Raw genomic sequence first — 21282 nt, forward strand, 5'->3', positions numbered from 1 at the left:
CTCATTACCATTTGTTTCTAAATAGACTGTAATTTCAGTTTTGATTTTAAAAACTTTATTATTGAAATTTCAAACACATACAAAAGTAGAAATATTAGAACAATGAACCGCATGAACAAACCACTTCATTTCAATAATTAGAGATATTTTATCAATCTAGTTTCCAGCTCTCTTTGCCAATTCTTTTTAGTTGCTGGAATACTCTAACACAAACTTCTATATCTTATTTCATAAGTATGTATTTATCTCTAACACAGATGATGTTCTATTTTTTATAACCACAATGACATTATCATCCTTAACAAAATTAATGTTTAAATATCATCTAATATTCAGTCCATGTCCGCACTTCCCCCACTGTCTCCAAAATGTCTTTTTACATTTTGTTCAAACCAGGTCCAAGTAATGCTCACATACTGAACTTAGCTGATATGACTCTTGAGTCTCTTGTAATCCGTTAACTGTTTTTCCTCTTTTCTTTTTCATGCCACTCATTAGTTGAAGAAATTAGGTCATTTGTTCTGTAGAATTTTACACGTTCTGGATCTGATTGGTTGCTTCTCTGTGGTGCCATTTACTTTGTTCATCTATTCCCCAAATTCTTGTTTTTAGAGTATGATTTAAAGGTAATTCCTTCAGTTCATTATTTTGGCAATAAATCTTCACAGCTAATGGTGAGTACTTCCTACTGCATTCTATCAGGTGGTGCATATTGTCTGATAATCCCATTTTTATTGATGTTAAAATTGATCAAAGGGTTGAGAGGTGGTCAGCGTGACAAATCCACTATGTAAATCTCACTATAAAATCTTTCACCTAATAGTTTTAGAATCCATTGAAGATCATTTTCTGGACCCATTATTCCATTAGGATCTAGAGAATGGTGATTTTTTTCTAATCCTATCATTCTTTCTGAATTTACTGGTTGGACTTCTTAAATTAAAACCAAACAAACAAAAAACCCCACTTGAATGTGTTTGGGTGACCCTGAAATTTGGTTTATGTGGGAAAAAGAAAACAGATGTTGATTTCCACCCTTATTTATTGATTTTAAGAATAATGAGTTGGTACCCTAGCATCTTCCACAGTTGACCAAAATTTGCAGCCATAACCAACTATTGAACTACTACTGGTAGGGTCACACCAAAAAAAATCAAAATGAAACTCCCACTGATTGAAGATGGTACACTTTGAGTATCAAAAAGTACATTGACTGCAATGGAACAATGTCTTCTTTCCTTCAGACAGGAGTTTAACTAATGCACAAATGTGCACACACACAATATTAAATCCCCAAATGTTTAGTTTCTTTTATGCCATCTTTTTCATAGTTTCTAGTTAATCTTGAACTATGGTCAGACAATACAGATTGTAAGCCATTTGCTTTTAAGAATTATGAAAAAAATCATTTCATATTGCTCTGATTCTTCAACAGTTGTACTCTTAACCTCACATTCACAAAATACATAGAGTTTCTTTTTGGCATGAAATTTCTGATGCAGGTCAAGTGATGAAGAACTTCTTACACTCACTATATTCTCCTAGATTTTACCTGGAATAAATTATTTTAATATTAATAAGTGCTGAGAGGTGATAGGAGGCATTTCTACATTTATAACTTCTAAAGGATCAATTTTAGATATGAATTCACTAAAACTAATGATGGTAACAATTATAGATAATATTTACAGAATACATACTACATGACTGCTATTCTTCCAAATATTCACTACTTACTCCTTACAACAATCCTGTTAACACAGTGTGGCAGGCTGACTCTAAATTGGCTCCCAAAGGTCCTATTTCCTGTTATTCATACTCTTGTATAATTCCCTCTCTTGAGTGTGGGCTGGCCTTGTAACTTAACTTCTAACCAGAAGACAGGAAAGGCAATAAAATGTTACTTCCACGATTATATTATACAAGATTGTAACTTCCATCTTGGTAGCAGACTCTATTGTGTTCTTGGCTTATATGCTTTGATGAAGCAAGCAGGCATGTTGACAAGGCCATTATGTCAAAGAACTGTAGTCAGCCTTCAGCTAACACCAGCTTAAAACTGAGGTTCGCAATGCAACAGCCCTTGAAAAAAATGAATGAAGGCAACAACCATGTTACCTTGAATGTGGATCCTTCCCCAGTCGAGTCTTGAGATGAGATCCCAGCTCTCGCTTGTGAGAGACCCTAAAGCAGAGGACCCAACCAAGACATGCCTGGACTCCTAATCCACAGAAATGGTGAGATAATAAATGTGCACTATTTTAAGCTACTAAGTTTGTAGCCATTTATTACACAGCAATAAATAACTAATACATATAAATACTACTATCACCATATTACAAGTTAGTAAAACTAGGCACAGGAGTTTAAGTATCTTGGCCCATATCACACTGGGGGTAAAGTGATGAAATAGAGATAATGACAGATAAGGCTAAAGATTTCCCTGCATTCATTACATTATTCTGTCACAGGAATTTACTGAAGATAGTCAATGTTTGAATGGTGATGAAAGACTTTTTAAAACAACATATCCTTTCTCTAACATAAAATGTCTTATGCTCAGTTGTGAGCATACAGTTATCTCAAAAATGCATCTTCTGATATTCTGTGACATAATGTACATTTGAAAAGTTTTCTAGTATTAAATTCCATTATGAATCTTCTGATGTTGAGTTAGGTGTGAATGTTGTCTAAAGGCCTTTCTACATTCCTTACATTTGTAGGGTTTCTCACCAGTATGAATTCTCTGGTGTTGAGTAAGAAATGAATAAAGTCTAAAAGCCTTACCACATTCCTTACATTCATAAGGCTTCTCACCAGTATGAATACTCTGATGCTGAGTAAGTTGGGAGAGCAGTCTAAAAGGTTTTCTACATTCCTTACATTCATAAGGTTTCTCCCCAGTATGAATACTCTGATGCTGAGTAAGTTGTGAGAGAAGTCTAAAGGCCTTTCCACATTCTTCACATTCATAGGGTCTCTCACCAATATGAATGCTCTGATGTGAAATAAGTTGTGAGTAACTACTAAAGGTTTTCCAACATTCCATACATTCATAAGGTTTCTCACGAGTATGAATTCTCTGATGGCGAACAAGTTGTTGCCTTAATCTAAACGTCTTCCCACATTCTTTACATTCATAGGGTTTCTCACCAGTATGAATACTCTGATGGACAGTAAGTTGTTGGCATATTCTAAAAGCCTTTCCACATTCCTTACATGTGTATGGTTTCTCACCAAAATGAATTTTCTGATGTACTCTAAGTTCTGGACCACACACAAAGGCTTTTCCACATTCCTTACATTCATAGAGCTTCTCAGCAGTATGAAGTCTCTGATGTCGAGTAAGGTGTGTACACTGTCTAAAGGTCTTCCCACATTCCTTACATTCATAGGGTTTCTCACCAGTGTGAATTCTCTGATGTCGAGCCAGTTGCTGATGTACTCTAAAGGCCTTTCCACATTCCTTACATTCGTAGGGTTTTTCACCAGTATGAAGTCTCTGATGTTGAGTAAGTTCTTGGAGCACTGTAAAGGCCTTTCCACAATCCTTACATTCATAGGGTTTCTCACCAGTATGAAGTTTGTGATGTCGAATAAGGTGTGCACGTTGTCTAAAGGCCTGCCCACATTCCTTACATTTATAAGGTTTCTCACCAGTATGAATTCTTAGGTGTTGACTAAGTGTTGAGCGACGAATAAATGTCTTCCTACATTCCTTACATTCATATATCTTTTCTCCATTATGAACTCTCTGATATTCAAGAAAATTGTGCTTTTTGTAAGTGGTCATTTTTTCAGAGGTAATTTTCACTTCCCCAAAATATCCCTCTTGCGGTTCCTTTTCCCCTTCAAATTTGCTTTTGCATTCCCAGTCATTTCTAAAAATGGAGCCCTGAAGGCTATAGCTTTTAATTCTTTCCATTATCTCCCACTGGAATGAATATATTTCATAAATGTCCTTTTCTGGAGATAAACTATTGATCTTGTATCCGGACTCCAAATCTGAAAGAAAACAAGAAAGCAAACTCATGCTGCTTTCCAGTTTCAAAAGAAAGAAATTTCTGTAAAGAAATAAAAGACACCTAAAATAATGCCTATTACAAGTGAATGGATTAGATCTCTTTTAAACACAGGCATTTTTGCTACAGTACAAGGGTACTTCAAAAAGTTCGTGGAAAAATAGAATTGAAAGATAACACAAACCTTTCCATGAACCTTTTAGAAAGTACCACATACCACATATGTATACCTAAAAAAACCCTTATCTTCTACAAAATTATACACCAAAAATAACTGCAATCATAAGAAAAATAGGGCTGAAACAGACCACTCAACTCTATGCAACCTTATTAGCAGAGCACTAACAATAATAATAGTTGATATCTCAAGGGATAATCTAAAAGGCAACTCAGCATGGCTGAAGGCCGCTTCGTGGATATTAAAATGCACAAAAATAAAGCAGAAATGCTGGATTTCAGGTGCTGAGGCATTGCAAATGAAAAAGTCCTCAGTCAGTGAGGACACCATTAAAGTGAAAATAGGGAGAAGTTAAAGCCTGTCTTTGGCCAGGGGCCATGCAATTTTGATGATGTATGTCTCTGGGAAGGGAAACTTGGGTGTAGGCATTTAATACTAATTTTCTTAAAATAGAAGTGAAAAGGCTCCTGACAATAAGCATCAAGTTGAAGACTTTTGCCTTTCCTGCTGAATGTCATAAATCTACCTTTACAAACCTAGCTCTACTCAACTAGGAAAACTCTCTCTTAACCAACTACCTTCCACATTATACAGCTTTATTCCCTATCACTATTAAACTAATTTGCATCATGGAACAGATTGTACTCTCACATTTTGAAAAAAGGCAAGAAAAACACAGGGAATAAATAGAGTCCAGGAGTGGAGGTAGGATTTGTGATTAGGGAAACAAGTCAAATCAGTGGAGCCCTGATTTAAGTGTGTATAAGAATCACCTGGAGATCTGTTAACTATACAGAGGTATTCTTGACTGGAACAAAACCTACAGGAGTAGGTCCTGTGCATGTTTTTGTTTTGTTCTTATTCATATTCTCCAAGAAATTATTCTGATGCTGATCAATATTTTTCTCTACTTAAATGTTTTCAATAATATCTCCTTATCATTAGAATAAAATATAAATACCTGAGCTTGGAAAATAAGGCTTCTGCTTATCAACACGAGTTCTCTCCCATTTACTCTCTATTCATGCCATACTCGCCTCTTTTCAGCTCACAAAATGCCCTACAACTGTTTCTGTTAAATAGAACTTTTCACACATTTCTCCTTCTTTCAGGAATCCTTTGATATTACATGGCTGGCTTCTTTTCATTCTCAAGTCTCAAATCAAAAATCACCGTTTGAGAAAGCTATTCCTGCTGACCCTATTTAAGTCTATGCATCTCATGCTCTATCCTTACTCATCTTTATAGTGCTTTTCCCAATTTTGAAAAAATAAGTTTATTAGTCTTCTCATTTGTTATTCTGGTTTTTTTTACTACTAAGTTTCCCCAGGGGCAGAAACAATCTCTAACTTCACCATTAAATAACAAACCCCCCAAACCCAATAGATATAACTAATTTAATTCCGTAATTACATAACCATCTATGAATATGTACATCTGTCTCTCATCTTTCATACCATACTAACACGATCTACTTGGTTTCCGATCAAAATGGCGGAATAGACAGTCCCCAGCATCACCCTCTCCCACAAATCAACCACTTTACAACTATAAAAAAGCAACAGCAGCCAAGCTGGGGCCACCAGGGCTCAGGGGAAGAGAAGGAGAGACCTACGGAGTGCATGAAGGTGGGAGAAGCCACGATGAGAGACAGAAAAAAACACTCCAACCATTTCGTGCCTTGGCCACTTTAAGGCGGGAGCTGCCAAATGCATGGAGCAGGAGCTGGCAAAAGCCGCAGCTGTGCCCTTTGGATGAAGTTGCTTGGAGGTGGCAGGGGAGAAGAGGGCATTGGTGTCCCCCAGGACAGCAAGACCACTAATACGGTTCCCATAGACCCACATAGGAGCAAGGAGCCACAACAACTGAAAAAAAGGAGTCACTCAGAGGCTGGTGAGTCATCGCAAGGGACCAGCACATGGTCCATCCCATGGAAAGTGTTTGCAGCACGGGTGGTGGGGGAGATGGGTCCACTTGCGGAACACTGGGGGCACAGCAAGGACAGCTGACCGGCACCCTAATCAGCAAAGGACCACTCAGAGGAGACTGGTCAGGAATATAGAATCGCATGAGGTGCAGTTTGATGAAAAGACTCAGGCCCAGATCAGAGTTTCTACACAACCAAGTTGCACTGGGTCTCTGGAGAGCCAGAAGTACCTATAAAGTAAACCATTAAAACCTGAGCTGAACAAAAAGCCTTCCCTACTGAATCAGCTGCAAAGTAGCAATTTGGCTAAACGACACAGTTCAAGTATCAGTCCCCACAGGAAGTTGCCCCATTTTAGAAGTAAGCAAAGGACAAAAAAATTAGTCCAGGGACCTGAGGCATGGAGCCAAGGACCAGTCTCCCCTCCCACAACCAGGCACACCACTAGTGCTTTGGGGTCCACCTGGGGTCCTGAGGCATTGAGGCGGGGACTGGACACCCCTCCCACAACCAGGCACACTACCAGCACCAAGGAGCATGCCAAAAACAGCAGAGACCAAAGAAAAGAGGATGTCTCTCTCCACAAAGCCCATTCCAGAATGACAGAAGAAGCATCCGCTCTATGATAATATTGGGGGACCTGATCACACCTGTCAGCATTGGACAGATCATCTAGGCAACAAATCAACAGAGTAACCATTACCCTTTCAGAAGGAGAGAAGAAATCTAGCGTTAGCTAGAGGGGGGTGGGGGGAGTGAGAGGGGGATGGGGAGAGATTGGACAAGGGGCATAAAGAATAAGTATGACTTGTAAAAATACATATGCTAGTAATATTGATTTGATCAACACATGTCAATGCTGAACCCCCAAAATATGTATAATTATGATTTAATAAAAATTTTAAAAAATAAAAATAAATAAAATGATTTACTTATCTCCACTAGAGTTTATAGTGTTACTTATCAATTCTACATTTACTCAAACTTTTGTTCCTCCATATCCTTCCCAGATGTGCTCCTTTCCATTCCTACACAGCCAAAGTAACTATCTCTAGTATCTTTCAATCACGCCAACAATAAAAGGCTTATAAACTCCTGAGCAAAAATACATGGTAAATATCAAGTACAGTAGAATGACTGTCAGATATGGAAGGGGTCTGGGATCACTCAAGTGCAACAGAGTAAAAATAAAGACTATGATGGATGTGGGCTCAAAGATAGTGATCCAGGGCCGGCCCGGGCTCACTCGGGAGAGTGCAGTGCTGGCAGCGCTGAGGCCGCAGGTTCCGATCCTATATAGGGATGGCCGGTGTGCTCACTGGCTGGGCGTGGTTCGGATGACGCCGGGCCAAGGGTTGCGATGACCCTTACCGGTCAAAAAAAAAAGATAGTGATCCAGATGGGGTCCTTGCATGAAGAAAATCTAAATGCTAAATGAAGAAGGCATAGAGATGGCATGAGATGTTATAGGAGAGGTAGGAAAACTTTTTTCTGTGACTGTTTATAAACATAAAACTGTTTAAATGACTCAATATTCTCTGATCACTATGAAAGAAAATGGGGGAAAAATCATAAAATCAAGAGACTTCTTCAAGTCAAATTTTTAAAACTCTACTAAATAAAGTGTAGAACTTCTAGAAAACAATAACACCAAAAATACCACATTATAAAGAGCCTATTAAATATAGCTACAGATCTTAGAATTCATAGATATATTTAAATTCTTAGAGCAATAAAAATGAAAGAAAAAATAAGTGTCCCATTCAAAGTTAGAAAATGAACAACAAAGTATACTAAGGAAAACAGAAAGAGGGAATAAGTTAAAATGAAAGCAGAATTTCATTAATTAGATAACAGAAAAAGAATGAAATACACAAATAAAAAACATGGGTTGTTTGGAAAAATCAGTGGACTACATTAATCATTAGCTAAGATAACAAGAAAAAAGGGAAAGCATTCAAACAAAAGAGAAAAGAGTAAATAGGTATTCAGAGACAACTCATTTTTTGCACCTCTTATAAGCAGAAGCACTATCTTTTCAGGAAGTTCAGAAGTTCAAAAGTTCTGGGCTATCTTTTCATGAACGTTTGTATAACAAACAGTCTTGGAAGGCAGACATAATATCTCTCTTTGGATCAATAGGCAGCTTTGCTTACTTGTACAGTATAATAAAGGTAAAATCTCCCTCGGAGCAAAGGTCATGCATGCTTATTACCCATAATGAAAGACTTGGATTCTCTAAGCTCAGGGTTCCTCTCCTATAATGCAGATCACTGCATGCTCAAGAACTACCTAGACCCATCCATACTATCCTCCTGGGACTTGCAGGCAAGGAGGAACTGCCACAAATATGCCTATGCTCATGCTGCCTGCTGTGCTGTGAGCAATAAAATCCTCTATCTTTCATTTAGGACTCTTGTGTCTTCTGCCAGCATCCATGGCAGGCTAACTTGTTAGTATGCAAGTAGAGTGAAATTGTAGACCCTTCACAGTACTGACACCAGTAAATAACAAAATAGAATATTTTGAAAATCATAAGGGATTACTATGTCAATAAAGGGTAATTTTCTAAGAAAGTACAGAAAAAGTAATAAAAGATCTACTCCAGAAATTATTTTGGAGATTATCAAAATTTTAGAAAGTACATAAACCCAATTATATTTAAAGTGGCCCAGAACATTTTTTTAAAAAAGAAAAAACTCCAAGTTATTTTAAAGTAAGCATAAAAATGGGATCAAAATCTAGTAAAGGAAAACTATATGCCAATATCACTTATAAAAATTCATGCAAAAACTCCCATAGCACACTGAAAGAAAATATATCATAACTAAGAGTCATTTATTAAAGGAATGCAAGGGTAGTTCAATACTAGGAAATATACTAAAATAATTCATGATATTAATTATTCGAAGGACAAAAATCATATGATCATTTCCACAGACCCTGGCAAGGCATCTGACATAACTCAGCATTCACTCCTTATTTTTAAAAAACCACTTGATAATAGAAATGTGTGAGTACTTTCTTACCATGATTAAAAACATGTTTCTTAGCTCAAAAGCTAGATTTCACTAAGTCAGGAAACACTGGAAACATGAAGAGTCTTCAGAATTGTTCTAGAACTGGACTGTGGTGGTAGTTGCACAACTATTAGCATTTGTTAAAATTTCTTAGAACTAGACACTAAACAGAGAGGATTGATGTACATAAATTATATATCCATTAATAATCCAGACTTTAAAAAGTATTTAAAAATCTAAACACAAAAAAGATGCCCAGAAAATTAATTTATAAAAATGCACTTCTCAATTGAGAAATACTTTCCTCAATTTTGCTGTGAATCTAAAACTGCTCTAAAAAATTATGTCTACTTTTAAAAAAATAGGAATATAAAAAAAATTTTCCCCTAAGTCAACCATACTCTATTTCTTGTTCTCAAGTATCTAATTATTAACTCAAAAGTATTTTTTCTCTTGGCCCAAATATACTTCCTTCCAAAAGCCAATTTGCAATGGCTTTCTTTGGTCAATAGATTATCCCCTAGAATAGACAAAGCCTGTAGGTCAGAGATATAAGTGGCCTGATATAATGTAATAATGTCATAGCGATTTGAATTGAGGATCAATACTATTAAATTGTGTAAATGGCTTTTAGGTATATGTTTAAAAAGGATTGAGGAGATATTTTTGTTTGGGTTGTTCTCACCAAAAATATATAGATACAACTAATAAACTTGGGTAGCTGACCTCGTAAAGTCCAGGTCAGCCTTCATGAGATTAGACTGACCAGCCTGTGTTTATTAGGGTAACATGTGCTGACTCCATAATGCACAGGGTCCAGAAGACACCTTACCAGGATAGCCACAGAAGTCAGGATATGAGCCCACCTGTGCTGCAACATTCTGGGACCTCCTAAAGGAAATGCTGCCCGTGATTATGGTAAAGCAGCTCTCAGAGGAAACTCCACCAACTGGTTCCTCCCCAAGAGATCCCAGAAGCCTATGAGGTAGCATGTAAGCTGGCTTGTATTTTATTAATACTCTGTGATTCTGTATTTCAGTGGAAAATTTTATTCATCAAGAGGAGGAAAAACATAAAGCATTCTCTAGAACTAGAAAATTAGTATCTTATCAGAATGATACACCAATCTAATGACTGATTGATTGATTTACTGCCCTTTGGAAATGTAATCTTGCTGTAAGAATCAACAGATGCATATTGTGCAAACAAAGTGATGAAAAAACAATGTAATCCAAATTTTTAAAATGCCAATAGTTTTATTTTCCCTAGAATTAGACACATTGATTCAAAAATCCATATGAAAAAATAAACCAAGCATGATCAGAAAACTGGAAAAAAAGAGCAATGAGAAGGGAATATCCCAAGTTATTAAAAGCACACAAAAAGGCTTTAATAATTAAAACAGTATGATATTGATGACAAAAAAATTGGAATAAAAATATTAACCTGTTTTCAGTAAACACTGTTAATAACAATATTGGCGCTTCTAACTGAGCCACTGCAGGAAGCGCCCCGGGCTCTCCCAAGCCAGGGCACTGGGGGGCCGCGGGCCTTGGCCACAAACCCCCCAACACGAGCAACCAGCCCAGCAATGACCACCAAGCCGCAGCAAGAAGGGCCCCAGGCTCCCGAGCTGGAGAGGTGGGAGGCAAGGGCTTTTGCCACACCCGCATGACATATGCACCTGGCCCAGAAATGACCAAGCCACCACTGGAAGCCCCCCTGGTCTCCCCCGTGGGAATGTGGGGGTGCCACAGGCCTCAATCCCACCCCTCCTCCCTCCTCCTCCTTCCATCACACTTCCTTCCCCTCTCCCTCTCCCTCTCCCTCCCAACTACTCTGCAACATCATAGAGTGTAAAAAAAGAATTAATAAAATAATAAAATTTAAAAAAATAAAAAATTGAAGAAAAAATAGAATTCTACTAGGAAGAATCATTCAGATTTTATGATCCCCAAACTACATACCAAATACAATTTCTGGCATATTAAATATATTCATTAATTTACGACTTGGTATCATTAATGGAATCAATGAAGCTCTACTTATTTAGGTCACTATTTTAAATCATTTTTTAGTACATGGAAGCTAATCATGGGAAAAAGTCCTTTGTACACATTCACATAGCAAGTAAGCTATATGATTATAGTTTGTCTAGTTTTAATTTATTGTTTTCCTCTCTATTGACTATACATGTTAGAAAAGTACAGTTTGTGAAAATGAAAAAAAAATTCTGTAAACAAACTTTATAGAATATTCTATCTTACATGTGCATACCCATTTCAATGACTCATATACTCATTCATATTCTTGAATATTTAAAATATAATTAGTGAATGTCAATGACAATAATGACTTCAACAGAGGCCTAAACAAAACAATTCTATGAACTCAGATCTTTGACAGACTAGAAAATAAAAAAAAAGAATTTAAACAAGATAACATAAATACATACCATTTATATGTGGATTTGGACCACACTTGTACACGAATAAGAGAATTTCTTTATCCTTACCATTCCATCTTAGTGAACCCACACATTTTCTAACATATTTTAAAGGGCCGGCCCGTGGCTCACTCGGGAGAGTGCGGTGCTGATGACACCAAGGCCACGGGTTCTGATCCCTATATAGGGATGGCCGGTTAGCTCACTGGGTGAGCGTGGTGCTGACAACACCAAGTCAAGGGTTAAGATCCCCTTACCGGTCATCCTTTAAAAAATAAAAATAAAAAAATAAAGATAAAAACAAGTTTTCATCAGCATTTCATTAATGTTCTTGCAGAGCTGTGGTTCCCATTGCTACTAGCTATCAAATTATCTGTATGTGTTTGAATTTCTTATTCTCACTTTTATTTTTTATTTCTAGTTTGTTTAGTGTCTTTAATGAAGGTGATTTACAATATATAATACCTTTCTAGCTGAAAAATTATTTAAGTAGTCTAACAAATATTGATACCGATGTTTCTCAAAAAAAAATCCACAACCCCCCCCCCAAAAATATTGGTGGTTCTATTCTAAAATTAAATATGTGTGCACGAATGTGTATTAGAATTAGTCAGTATAGGGCTAGCCTGTGGCTCACTCGGGAGAGTGTGGTGCTGATAACACCAAGGCCATGGGTTCGGATCCCATATAGGGATGGCCAGTTAGCTCACTGGCTGAGCGTGGTGCTGACAACACCAAGTCAAGGGTAAAGATCCCCTTACCGGTCATCTTTAAAAAAAAAAAAAAAAAAAAAAAAAAGAATTAGTAAGTATATAATTTTCATATTATGGGTTGAATGTTTGTGTCTCCCCCAAAATTCATATGTTGAACCTCTAATTCGCAATGTGATGTTATTTGGAGGTGGGGTCTCTGGTAGGTAATCAGGTTTAGATGAGGTGATATAGGTGGAGCCCTCACGACAGGATCAGTACAGTTATAAGAAGAGGAAGAGACCAGAGCTCCCTCTTTTTCTGCCACATTAGGAAACAGCAAAAAGGCAGCCTTCCATAGGGCAGGAAGCACCCCTCACCAGAATCTGACCATGCCGGCACCCTGATTATGGACTTCCAGCCTCCAGAACTGTGAGAAAATAAACGTCCACTGTTTAAACCATCTAGTCAATGGTATTTTGTTATAGCAGCCTGGGCTGATTAAGACAGAACCCTTGAGCCTTTCTTGAGGAATAAAGAGCAAATTAAAGAAAAGCAAGGGAGGCTTAGAAATAAAAGAAAAAAAACTAAGCTGTAATTGGCATGGATTGGTATTAGCATCGAATCTTTTAAACTCTGTCACTAATATTAACACAAATGTGAGGATTAGGGTTACAGAACTAATATACATGTTATTTGCTCTAAAATGTAGAAATACTATAAATAACAAAAGATTGGAATGAAGACTTATTTCTGACTCTGATAAAGAAGCTGGTATCAGACTAACCCACTGAAAACAACTAAAAAAGTTATTTAAAAAAGAAAACAACAAAAAAACCTGATGACACGAAGGAACAACCAAAGCAGCCAGGGCTAGACAGCCACGGTCCTGGAGAGAAAGCACACATGTTGAATTAAGCCAACATTTTGCAAAGAATTTCCCCTCAAGTATTTGCTGACTCTTAAGCATCTACCATGGAAAGACGCCAAGAAATTAAGCAGAAAGCAACTGCTAAAAGGCCACAGATCTTAGCAGAGATTTTGGCAATCTTATAGTGCTAGAGAAACAGAAATTGGAGTTCAAATCCTCCCCAAAGAGGAAGGGTCTTGATAATCATTCCAGACTTTAGCTGAGAACAAAGAAGGGCTATGTGGACAGGGGACTAAGAACAAGCAGTAAACAGACTATTCTTGAATAAATGAAGGTGATTAGCCCATCCTCTATCTGCCCGCTAGAGGCAAATTAAATTGTCTGTGGAAAAAGACAACATATCATTCAGAAAGAGTATCATGTAGGGCCTCTGAACTTTTTCAAACATAACATCTAGCATTTCAATTACAAATTATAAGGCATAACTAGACAGGAGAAGAAAAATGACTAAAAACCAAAAGGTAAAACAGACAATAGAAACAGTCCCAGCTCTTCTGAATGAAACTGGAAATGAATTAATTTCCATTAATATTAATCAATTAATGTTAATATTAAGAATAAACATTAATAATATAGATTAATATTTCAAGAAAACCAATAATATGGAAAACTTAACCAAAGAAGTGGATCCATTAAGTATTCAAATAAAATATTATAACTAAAAAATATAATAACAAAACTTAAGAATTTAACAGATAGCTTTAACGACAGATTACCTTTAGCAGGAGAGAAGATTAGTGAACTGGGACATGGATTTGAAGAAGATATTAAGTTTGAAGCATAGGAATAAAAAAGAATAATAAGAAAAAACAGAAAATAACATATAAGATACATGGGACGATATAAAAATGTCTAACACCAAGGTCCAGGGTTAGATCCCTGTACTAGCCAACTGCCAAAAAAAAAAAAAAATAGCCCCTCTCTTTGTCAAATCTTTCACCCACCCCCCCTCAACAACACCCTTTTTTAAAAACTTTTTATTTTGAAATAATTATAGATTCATAGGAGGTTCACAGAAATGTTTAGGCAAGTCCCATGAATCCTTCACCCAGCCTCTCCCAATGTTAACATCTTATACAACTGTAGTACAATATTCAAACCACGAAATTAAAGTTGGTATAACCCATAAAGCTTATTTACATTTCACCGGTTATACATGCACTCATGTATGTGTGTATGTGTACAGCTGTAGCAATTTTGTCACACACAGCCTTGCATTATCAAGACTACAATCAAGTTACCCAACTGTACCATAACCACAAGACTCCCTAGTGTCACCCCTTCAAAGCTCTAACCATCCCCCATTCCTAATCCCTAGCAACCACTAACCCGTTTTCCATCTCTATAATTATATTATTTCACAAATGGAGTCATGCAGTATGTAATCTTTTGTGATTGGTTTTTTCACTCAGCATAATTTCCTTGAGGTTCACCCAAGTTGTTGTTGCATGTATTAAGAGCTTATTCTTTTTTGTTGCTGAGTATTATTCCATGGTAATGGAGAAATAGATACACACAGACACACACATGCACTAGACACTAGTCCTTTTTCAGATATGTTCTACTTCTATTTTTTCCCAGTCGGTGACTTAACTATTCATTTTCTTATTGGTATATTCTGATGAAATTAAGTTCTTAATTTGGATAAAATCTGATTTGTCGATTTTTTGTTTTTATGGTTCCTGCTCTCACCTAAGAAAATTTTGTATAATCTTAAGTCATAAATTAGAACTCCTAAGTCACTGTGCTATGTTTTCCTTCAAAAGCATTTTGATTTTAGCTTTCATATTTAGATCTAAAATTCACCTCAAATTAATTTTGCATGAGATAAAGGTCAAGAGGTTTTTGTTGTTTTTTTTCCCAGTTGTTCCAGCACCATTTGTTGAAAAGACTTTCCTTTTTCCAGTGGAATGCTTTGGTGCCTTTGTCAAAAAATAAATAATGCTTTAAGTGTGTGTGTGTGGGGGGGTCCATCTCTAGGTCTCTTCTGCTTGTTGATCCTTACACCGATAGCACACTGTCTTGATTACTGTAGTTTTATAATAAATCTTGAAATATCTTGAAGTCATTTCATCTAATTCCTATAATATGTTCTCTATTAACAACTGCTTTAGACATGTTAAGTCTTTTGCTTTTCCATATAAATTTTAGAATCAGCTTGTTAATTTCTACCCACACCAAAAAAAAAAAAAAAAAGCCTGCTAGGATTATGATTGGAATTGTACTGAATCTATAAAATTGACATTTTCACAATACTGAGTCTTCCTATCCTGAAAATGGATAGGAAGGCATATTTATGCCTTCATTTATTTATGCCTTCTTTAATATCTCTTAGCAATATTCCACAGTTTTCAGTGTAGAGGTCTTGCACATATTTTATCAAATTTATTCCTTAGTGGTTTATGTTTTTGACACTATTATAAATTGAGTTATTTAATTTTCCAATTTTCTTTGCTCCTAGTATATAAAAATACAATTGATTTTTTTATATTAACCTTGTATATTGTGATCTTACTGTGATCTTATTACTTTGAATAGTTATTTGGATTCCTTATGATTGTCTATGTACATAATCATGCCATCTCCAAACACATACTTTTACTTCTCCCTTTTTGATCTTTACGTCTCATTTCTTTTCCTTATTGCGTTAGCTCAGACCTCCAACGCAATGTTAAATAAATGGGAGAAGTAGGCATCCTTGACTTCTTCCCAATCTTAGGGGGTAATTCTTCAATCAAGATCATGAAGTTTATAATGTAGTATTTTTCTTAGCAGGAGCCCATTATCAGGTTGAAGAAATTCCCTTCAATTTCTACTTTGCTAAGAGTTTTTATCATGAATGGATGTTGAACTTTGTCATTTGCTATTTTTTAATCTATGGAGATTATCACATGGTCTCTCTCATGTTTTCTATTAATATGGTGAATTACACTGATTAACTCCTGATGGAGTTTGGATGTGTTGTCACCTCCAAAACTCATGTGGAAATTCGATCCCCAATGTGGCACTGTTGGAAACCGATTGAGTCATGGGGGTGGCTCCCTTATGAATGAATTAATGCTCTCCATGTGGGGGGGGGAGTAATGAGTGAGTTCTTGCTCTATTAGTTCCCGTGAGAGCTTATTGTTTATAGGACCCTGGCACCTCCTCTCTGTCTCTTGCTTCCCCTCGCCATGTGATCTGCTTGTACCCGCTGGCTCCCTGCCACTTTGCGCCATGAGTAGAAGCAGCCGTCCCAGAATCATAAGCCAAATAAACCTCTCTTCTTTATAAATTACCCAGTCTCAGGTATTTCTGTTATAGAAACACAAAATGGGCTAAAACAACTCCTGAATGTTAAACCAAGCATTGATAAGGCAGGGATAAATCCTACTTGATCATCCGTTTTATATATTGCTGGATTTGATTTGCTAATATTTTGTTAAGAATTTTACACCTATTTATGTAAAGGATATGGGTTTGTAATTTTTTTTTTTTTTTTTTTGGTAAGTTCCTTGTCACATTTTGGTATAAGAGTTATGCTGGCCTCATAAAATGAGTTGGGAGGAGCTCCGTTATTTTTGGAAGGAATATGTGTAATACTACTGCTATTTCTTCCTTAAACATTTAACTGAATTCACCAGTGAAACCATCTGGGCATGGCATTTTCTTTATGAAAAGATTTTTTATAATGAATTCAATTACTTTAATAGACATAACATTATTCATTTTCTTTTTTATCTTGTGCCAGGTCTGGTAAGTTGTATTTCTCAAGGAATTTTTTCATTTCATTTAATTTGTTAAATTTACTGACATAACGTTACTCACGGCATTCTCTTACTATTCTTTTAATGCCTGTGGGATGTGAAGTGAAAATTTCGCTTTCATTCCTGATACAGTATCAGTAATTTACGTGCTCTCTCCTATTTTCTTGATTAGTCAAGCTAGGTGTTTACCATCCTTGTTGATCTATTCAAGAAATCATTTTTTGGCATTATTAATTTTCTCTTCTTTTTTCTATTTTGTTGATTTCTGCTCTCACATTTATTACCATTTTTTTCCTTCCACTGAGAAAAGTTCCTTTCTTTGAAGTGGGAGAGAAATATGAGAGGATGAGAAAAATAGTGTTGCAATCAAGGTTAAAAGAAAATTCCTTTGCGAGTCCAGGCTTAAAAGATTTTAATTTGCTTCAGATCTCAAGCTTTCCTCCACAGACCATGGGCTTTCAAAGAGAGATCCCAGATAACATCTCAAGGATGTGCCTTCAACCTAACCAGCTTAACTGTTACCTGCAGTAAGATTTCCCAATGCCTGCTCAGCCCTCACTTACCAGGGCAGTATCTTCTTGTCCCTTCCCTCACACCCATCTTGGGTTCCTTCCCTTCTTCATCCAGTAAGGCAATCACATCTGGCTTAGAAATGAAAGATCCTGCTTAAAAGAAAAATGTGATATGAAGTTATAAACCCAAACATCCTTAGATTCAGAAATTAATAATTAATTGCAGATTGAAGTGGTACTGACAAAGCCTAGGAGCAAAGAAACACAAGGGAGTTGATGAACACTCATATAAGGGTAACCTCAGGACCATAAGGAATAGCCACCGGGTGGTTAAGAACAGCCTTAACACAACTTAAACTCACACAGGCTCTGTTGAGAGACAGTATTGTGCAGTGGTTGAGAACAGAGACTATGGATCCCGGCTTCAAATCCTACCTCTGTTGCTGTATTACCTCAGCACATTATTAACCAACCTCCTGTGCCTAAGTTTTCCCCATCACCTTTCTCACAGAGTTGTGGTAAGAATTAATAATGTACAATGCTCAGAATAGTGTCTAAGCACAAATATGTACAGTGATATGTTTATATGTACATAATATGTGTGTATTAATTATTAATTTTTACTATTACCGTTTTGCTGAGAGGATAAGAGGCCTTCTGAGACACTCTTGGATCCTTTCTAAGATATTGATTCAATGTTAAACGCAAAGTTCTTAGGTTTTCACTTTCAACCACAAAGCAGGTAGAACTGAATATGTCTTTTATAGAAAACAGAATGTGTTTACTTGTTTTAAATGAACTTTATGGATCCATTCTACACTATATATGTTCTACAGGATCTTTCGATTTTTAGAGAAACTCAGAACCCCTGTGTTTAAATATTCTCTTTGCAGGTGGATTAGAAATGTGTATGAACCATCTACGTCAATCTGAGTTCGAATACAATGTAAAATCTGGTTTTATGGACAATGCTTCTAACATTCAAATCCAGTTCCTTGGATACTAAGGAAACCAAGAATTACAGAGTTTGAAGAAAGTTAGAAGGATACAGCAGGCTGGGAATGATTAGGTGTTAAATAGAGAGGCCTATTTTCAACCTAACAAAGCTTAAACTATACCTTTGGGAACACAGAGTGAAAATTCAGCTAGTTTCTCACAATATAGTTCTGAAACTGACAGTAGAGAAAGCTAGTATCACTTGGGATGAATAACCTTACCTAGTGAGATAAAGTTGCTGTAGTTCTCCCACATCACGTCTCTATACAAGTCCCTCTGAGCAGGGTCCAGGCATTCCCACTCTTCCTGTGAGAAGTCGATGGCCACATCCCTGAATGTCACTGAACCCTGAAAAAATAAACCCATGTATTACTTGTGAAAATAATTAAATATTTCTTAAATGGAATAAGAGGAGATTGGGGATTGCCTTGCAGAGAGGGGGCAACATAGCATTCAAATAGTGTAGGGCTGAAAATTTATGACATGAGTAGGGGACAGTAAGAAAACTAGTATCTCTGGGTTTTCTGGTCAAGATGGCGGAATAGACGGTCCCCAGCCTCACTCTCTCCCACAAATCAACCAATTTACAGCTATAAAAATGTAACATCAGCCAAGCTGGGGCTGCTGGAGCTCAGGTGAAGAGGAGGAGAGACCTATGGAACTCATGAGGGCGGGAGAAATCACGAAGAGAGAAAGAAAAAGCTGCTCTCAGCGTTTCAGGCCGCAGCCACTTTAATGCTGGAGCACATGGAGCAGGAGCTAGCAGAAGCCACGGCTGTGCCCTTTAGATGGAATGACTTCGAGGCGGAAGGGGAGAAGAGGACTTTGGTGGCCCCCAGGACAGCAAGACCACTAACAGCGTTCCCGTGGACCCACGCAGGAGCGAGGAGCCAGAACAGCTGAAAAAAGGGAGCCACTCAGAGGCTGGTGAGTCATCACAAAGGACCAGCGCAGGGCCCGTCCCATGGGAAGTGTCTGGAGCACGGGTGGTGGGGGAGACGGGCCCACCGGGAGAACACTGGGACACAGCAAGGACAGCCAATTCGCCCCCCAATCAGCGCAGGACTGCTCAGAGGAGACTGGTCGGGAATGCAGAATTGCATGGGGTGCAGTTTGATTAAAAGATTCAGGCCCAGATCAGAGATTCTACAGAACACAGATCCACCGGGTCTCTGGAGAGCTGGAAGTACCTATAAGATCGGCCATTAAACCCTGAGCTGCACAAAAAGTCTTCCCTAGGGAAACAGCAGCAAAGCGGCAATTTAGCTCAACCACAGAGCTCAAGTACTGGTGCCCACAGGAAGTTTCCCCGTTTTAAAAGCAAGCTAATGACAAAAACTTAGTTCCAGCCCAGGCACACCAGCAATGCCTTGGGGTCCACCAGGGGACATGAGGCGTGGAAACAGGGGAGGACCCCCACCCACAACCACTCATACAGCCAGCACCTCAGGGCCCCACCTGGGAACCCGAGGATTAGAGCCAAGGACCAGACCCCATTCCCACATACAGGCACACCACCAATGCCTAGGGGCTCACCCGGGGATCCAGGGCTAGGAGCCAGGGACCGGACCCTCTTCCCACAACCAGGCATGCTCTGACAGTGCCTCAGGGCCACACCTGGGGGCCCAAGGCATGGAGAAGGGGACCGGACCTCCCTCGCACAACCAGGCACACCACACCACCATCTCGGGGTCCATCCAAGGACCCAAGGCATGGAGAAGAGGACCGGACACCACTCCCACAACCAGGCACACAGCACCAGTGCCTTGGGGCCCACCTGGGGTCCCAAGGCATGGAGAAGGGAACCAGAACCCCTCCCACAACCAGGCATCCCACTCCAGCACCTCAGGGACCCCCAGGGACCGGAGGCATAGAGAATAGAACTGGACGCCCCTCCCACAACCAGGCACACCATGCCAGAGCCTTGGGGCCCACCCAGGGACCTGGGGCATGGAGAAGGGGACTGGATGCACCTCCCACAACCAGGCTCAGCACGCCAACACTTTGGGGCCTGCCAGGGGATCCAGGGCATGGAGAAGGGGACCAGACCCCCCCCCTCCCACAACCAGGCACACTGGTCCAGTGCCTCAGGGCCCACCCTGGGACCTGGGGCATGGAGAAGGGGACCAGATCTCCCTACCACCAGGCACACCATACCAGTGCCTCAGGTCTGCCTGTGGACCTGAGGCATGGAGAAGGGAATTGGATCCCCCTCCCACAACCAGGTACACTGTACCAGTGCCTTGGGACCCACTCGGCGACCCAGGGCATGGAACTGGGGATCAGACACTCTCCACAACCAGGCATACTGCCAGCACCACAGAGCAGGCCAAAAACATCTCCTCCATGTGGGTGGCCCACCATAGCTACCACAATAACCATGGCTGCTGTGAAGGTGGCTAGATGCCACAACCACCGCGCAGATGGTCTGCCAGCCACTGGAGTGAGTTGACACAAGAAGAATCACCAGCAGAAACCAAAGTAAAGAAGAGGATGTCTGTCTCCACAGAGCCCATTTCAATGTGACGGAAGAGACATCTGCTCTATGATAGTATTGGAGGACCTGATCACGCCTCTCAGCATTGGACAAATCATTTGGGCAGCAAATCAACAGAGTAACCATTACTCTTTCAGAGGGGAGAAGAAATCTAGGGTGATTGGTGAGCGGGGAGAGAAAGGGGAATGAGGAGGGATTAGATAAGGGGCATAAAGAATAATTACAATTTGTAACAATATATATGCTAGCAATATTGCTTTGATCAACATATCTCAATATTGAAACCCAAAAGTATGTATAATCAATTTTGATTCAATA

The 21282-nt window shown here is 38.6% G+C and overlaps 1 protein-coding gene across 4 annotated transcripts in view; it reads right to left on the reverse strand.

The window, feature by feature from the left end:
* Positions 1 to 2299: 2299 nt before the first annotated feature.
* LOC134388657 (zinc finger protein 14 homolog) overlaps positions 2300 to 21282 on the reverse strand; it is a 31869-nt gene continuing 12886 nt past the window's right edge. For 3 of the 4 annotated variants that reach the window (XM_063111885.1, XM_063111886.1, XM_063111884.1), the window contains 3 exons: positions 18689 to 18815; positions 17523 to 17624; positions 2300 to 4005 (listed from right to left, as the gene is read on the reverse strand). In XM_063111885.1, coding sequence (XP_062967955.1) covers positions 2642 to 4005; positions 17523 to 17624; positions 18689 to 18815 — 1593 coding nt within the window. In that variant the 3' untranslated portion in view covers positions 2300 to 2641. The remainder of the gene's footprint in view (positions 4006 to 17522; positions 17625 to 18688; positions 18816 to 21282) is intronic. The other variant, XM_063111887.1, reaches the window with a different exon arrangement.

This window comes from Cynocephalus volans, chromosome 10 (assembly GCF_027409185.1).
Source record: "Cynocephalus volans isolate mCynVol1 chromosome 10, mCynVol1.pri, whole genome shotgun sequence".
Classification (NCBI taxonomy): domain Eukaryota; kingdom Metazoa; phylum Chordata; class Mammalia; order Dermoptera; family Cynocephalidae; genus Cynocephalus; species Cynocephalus volans.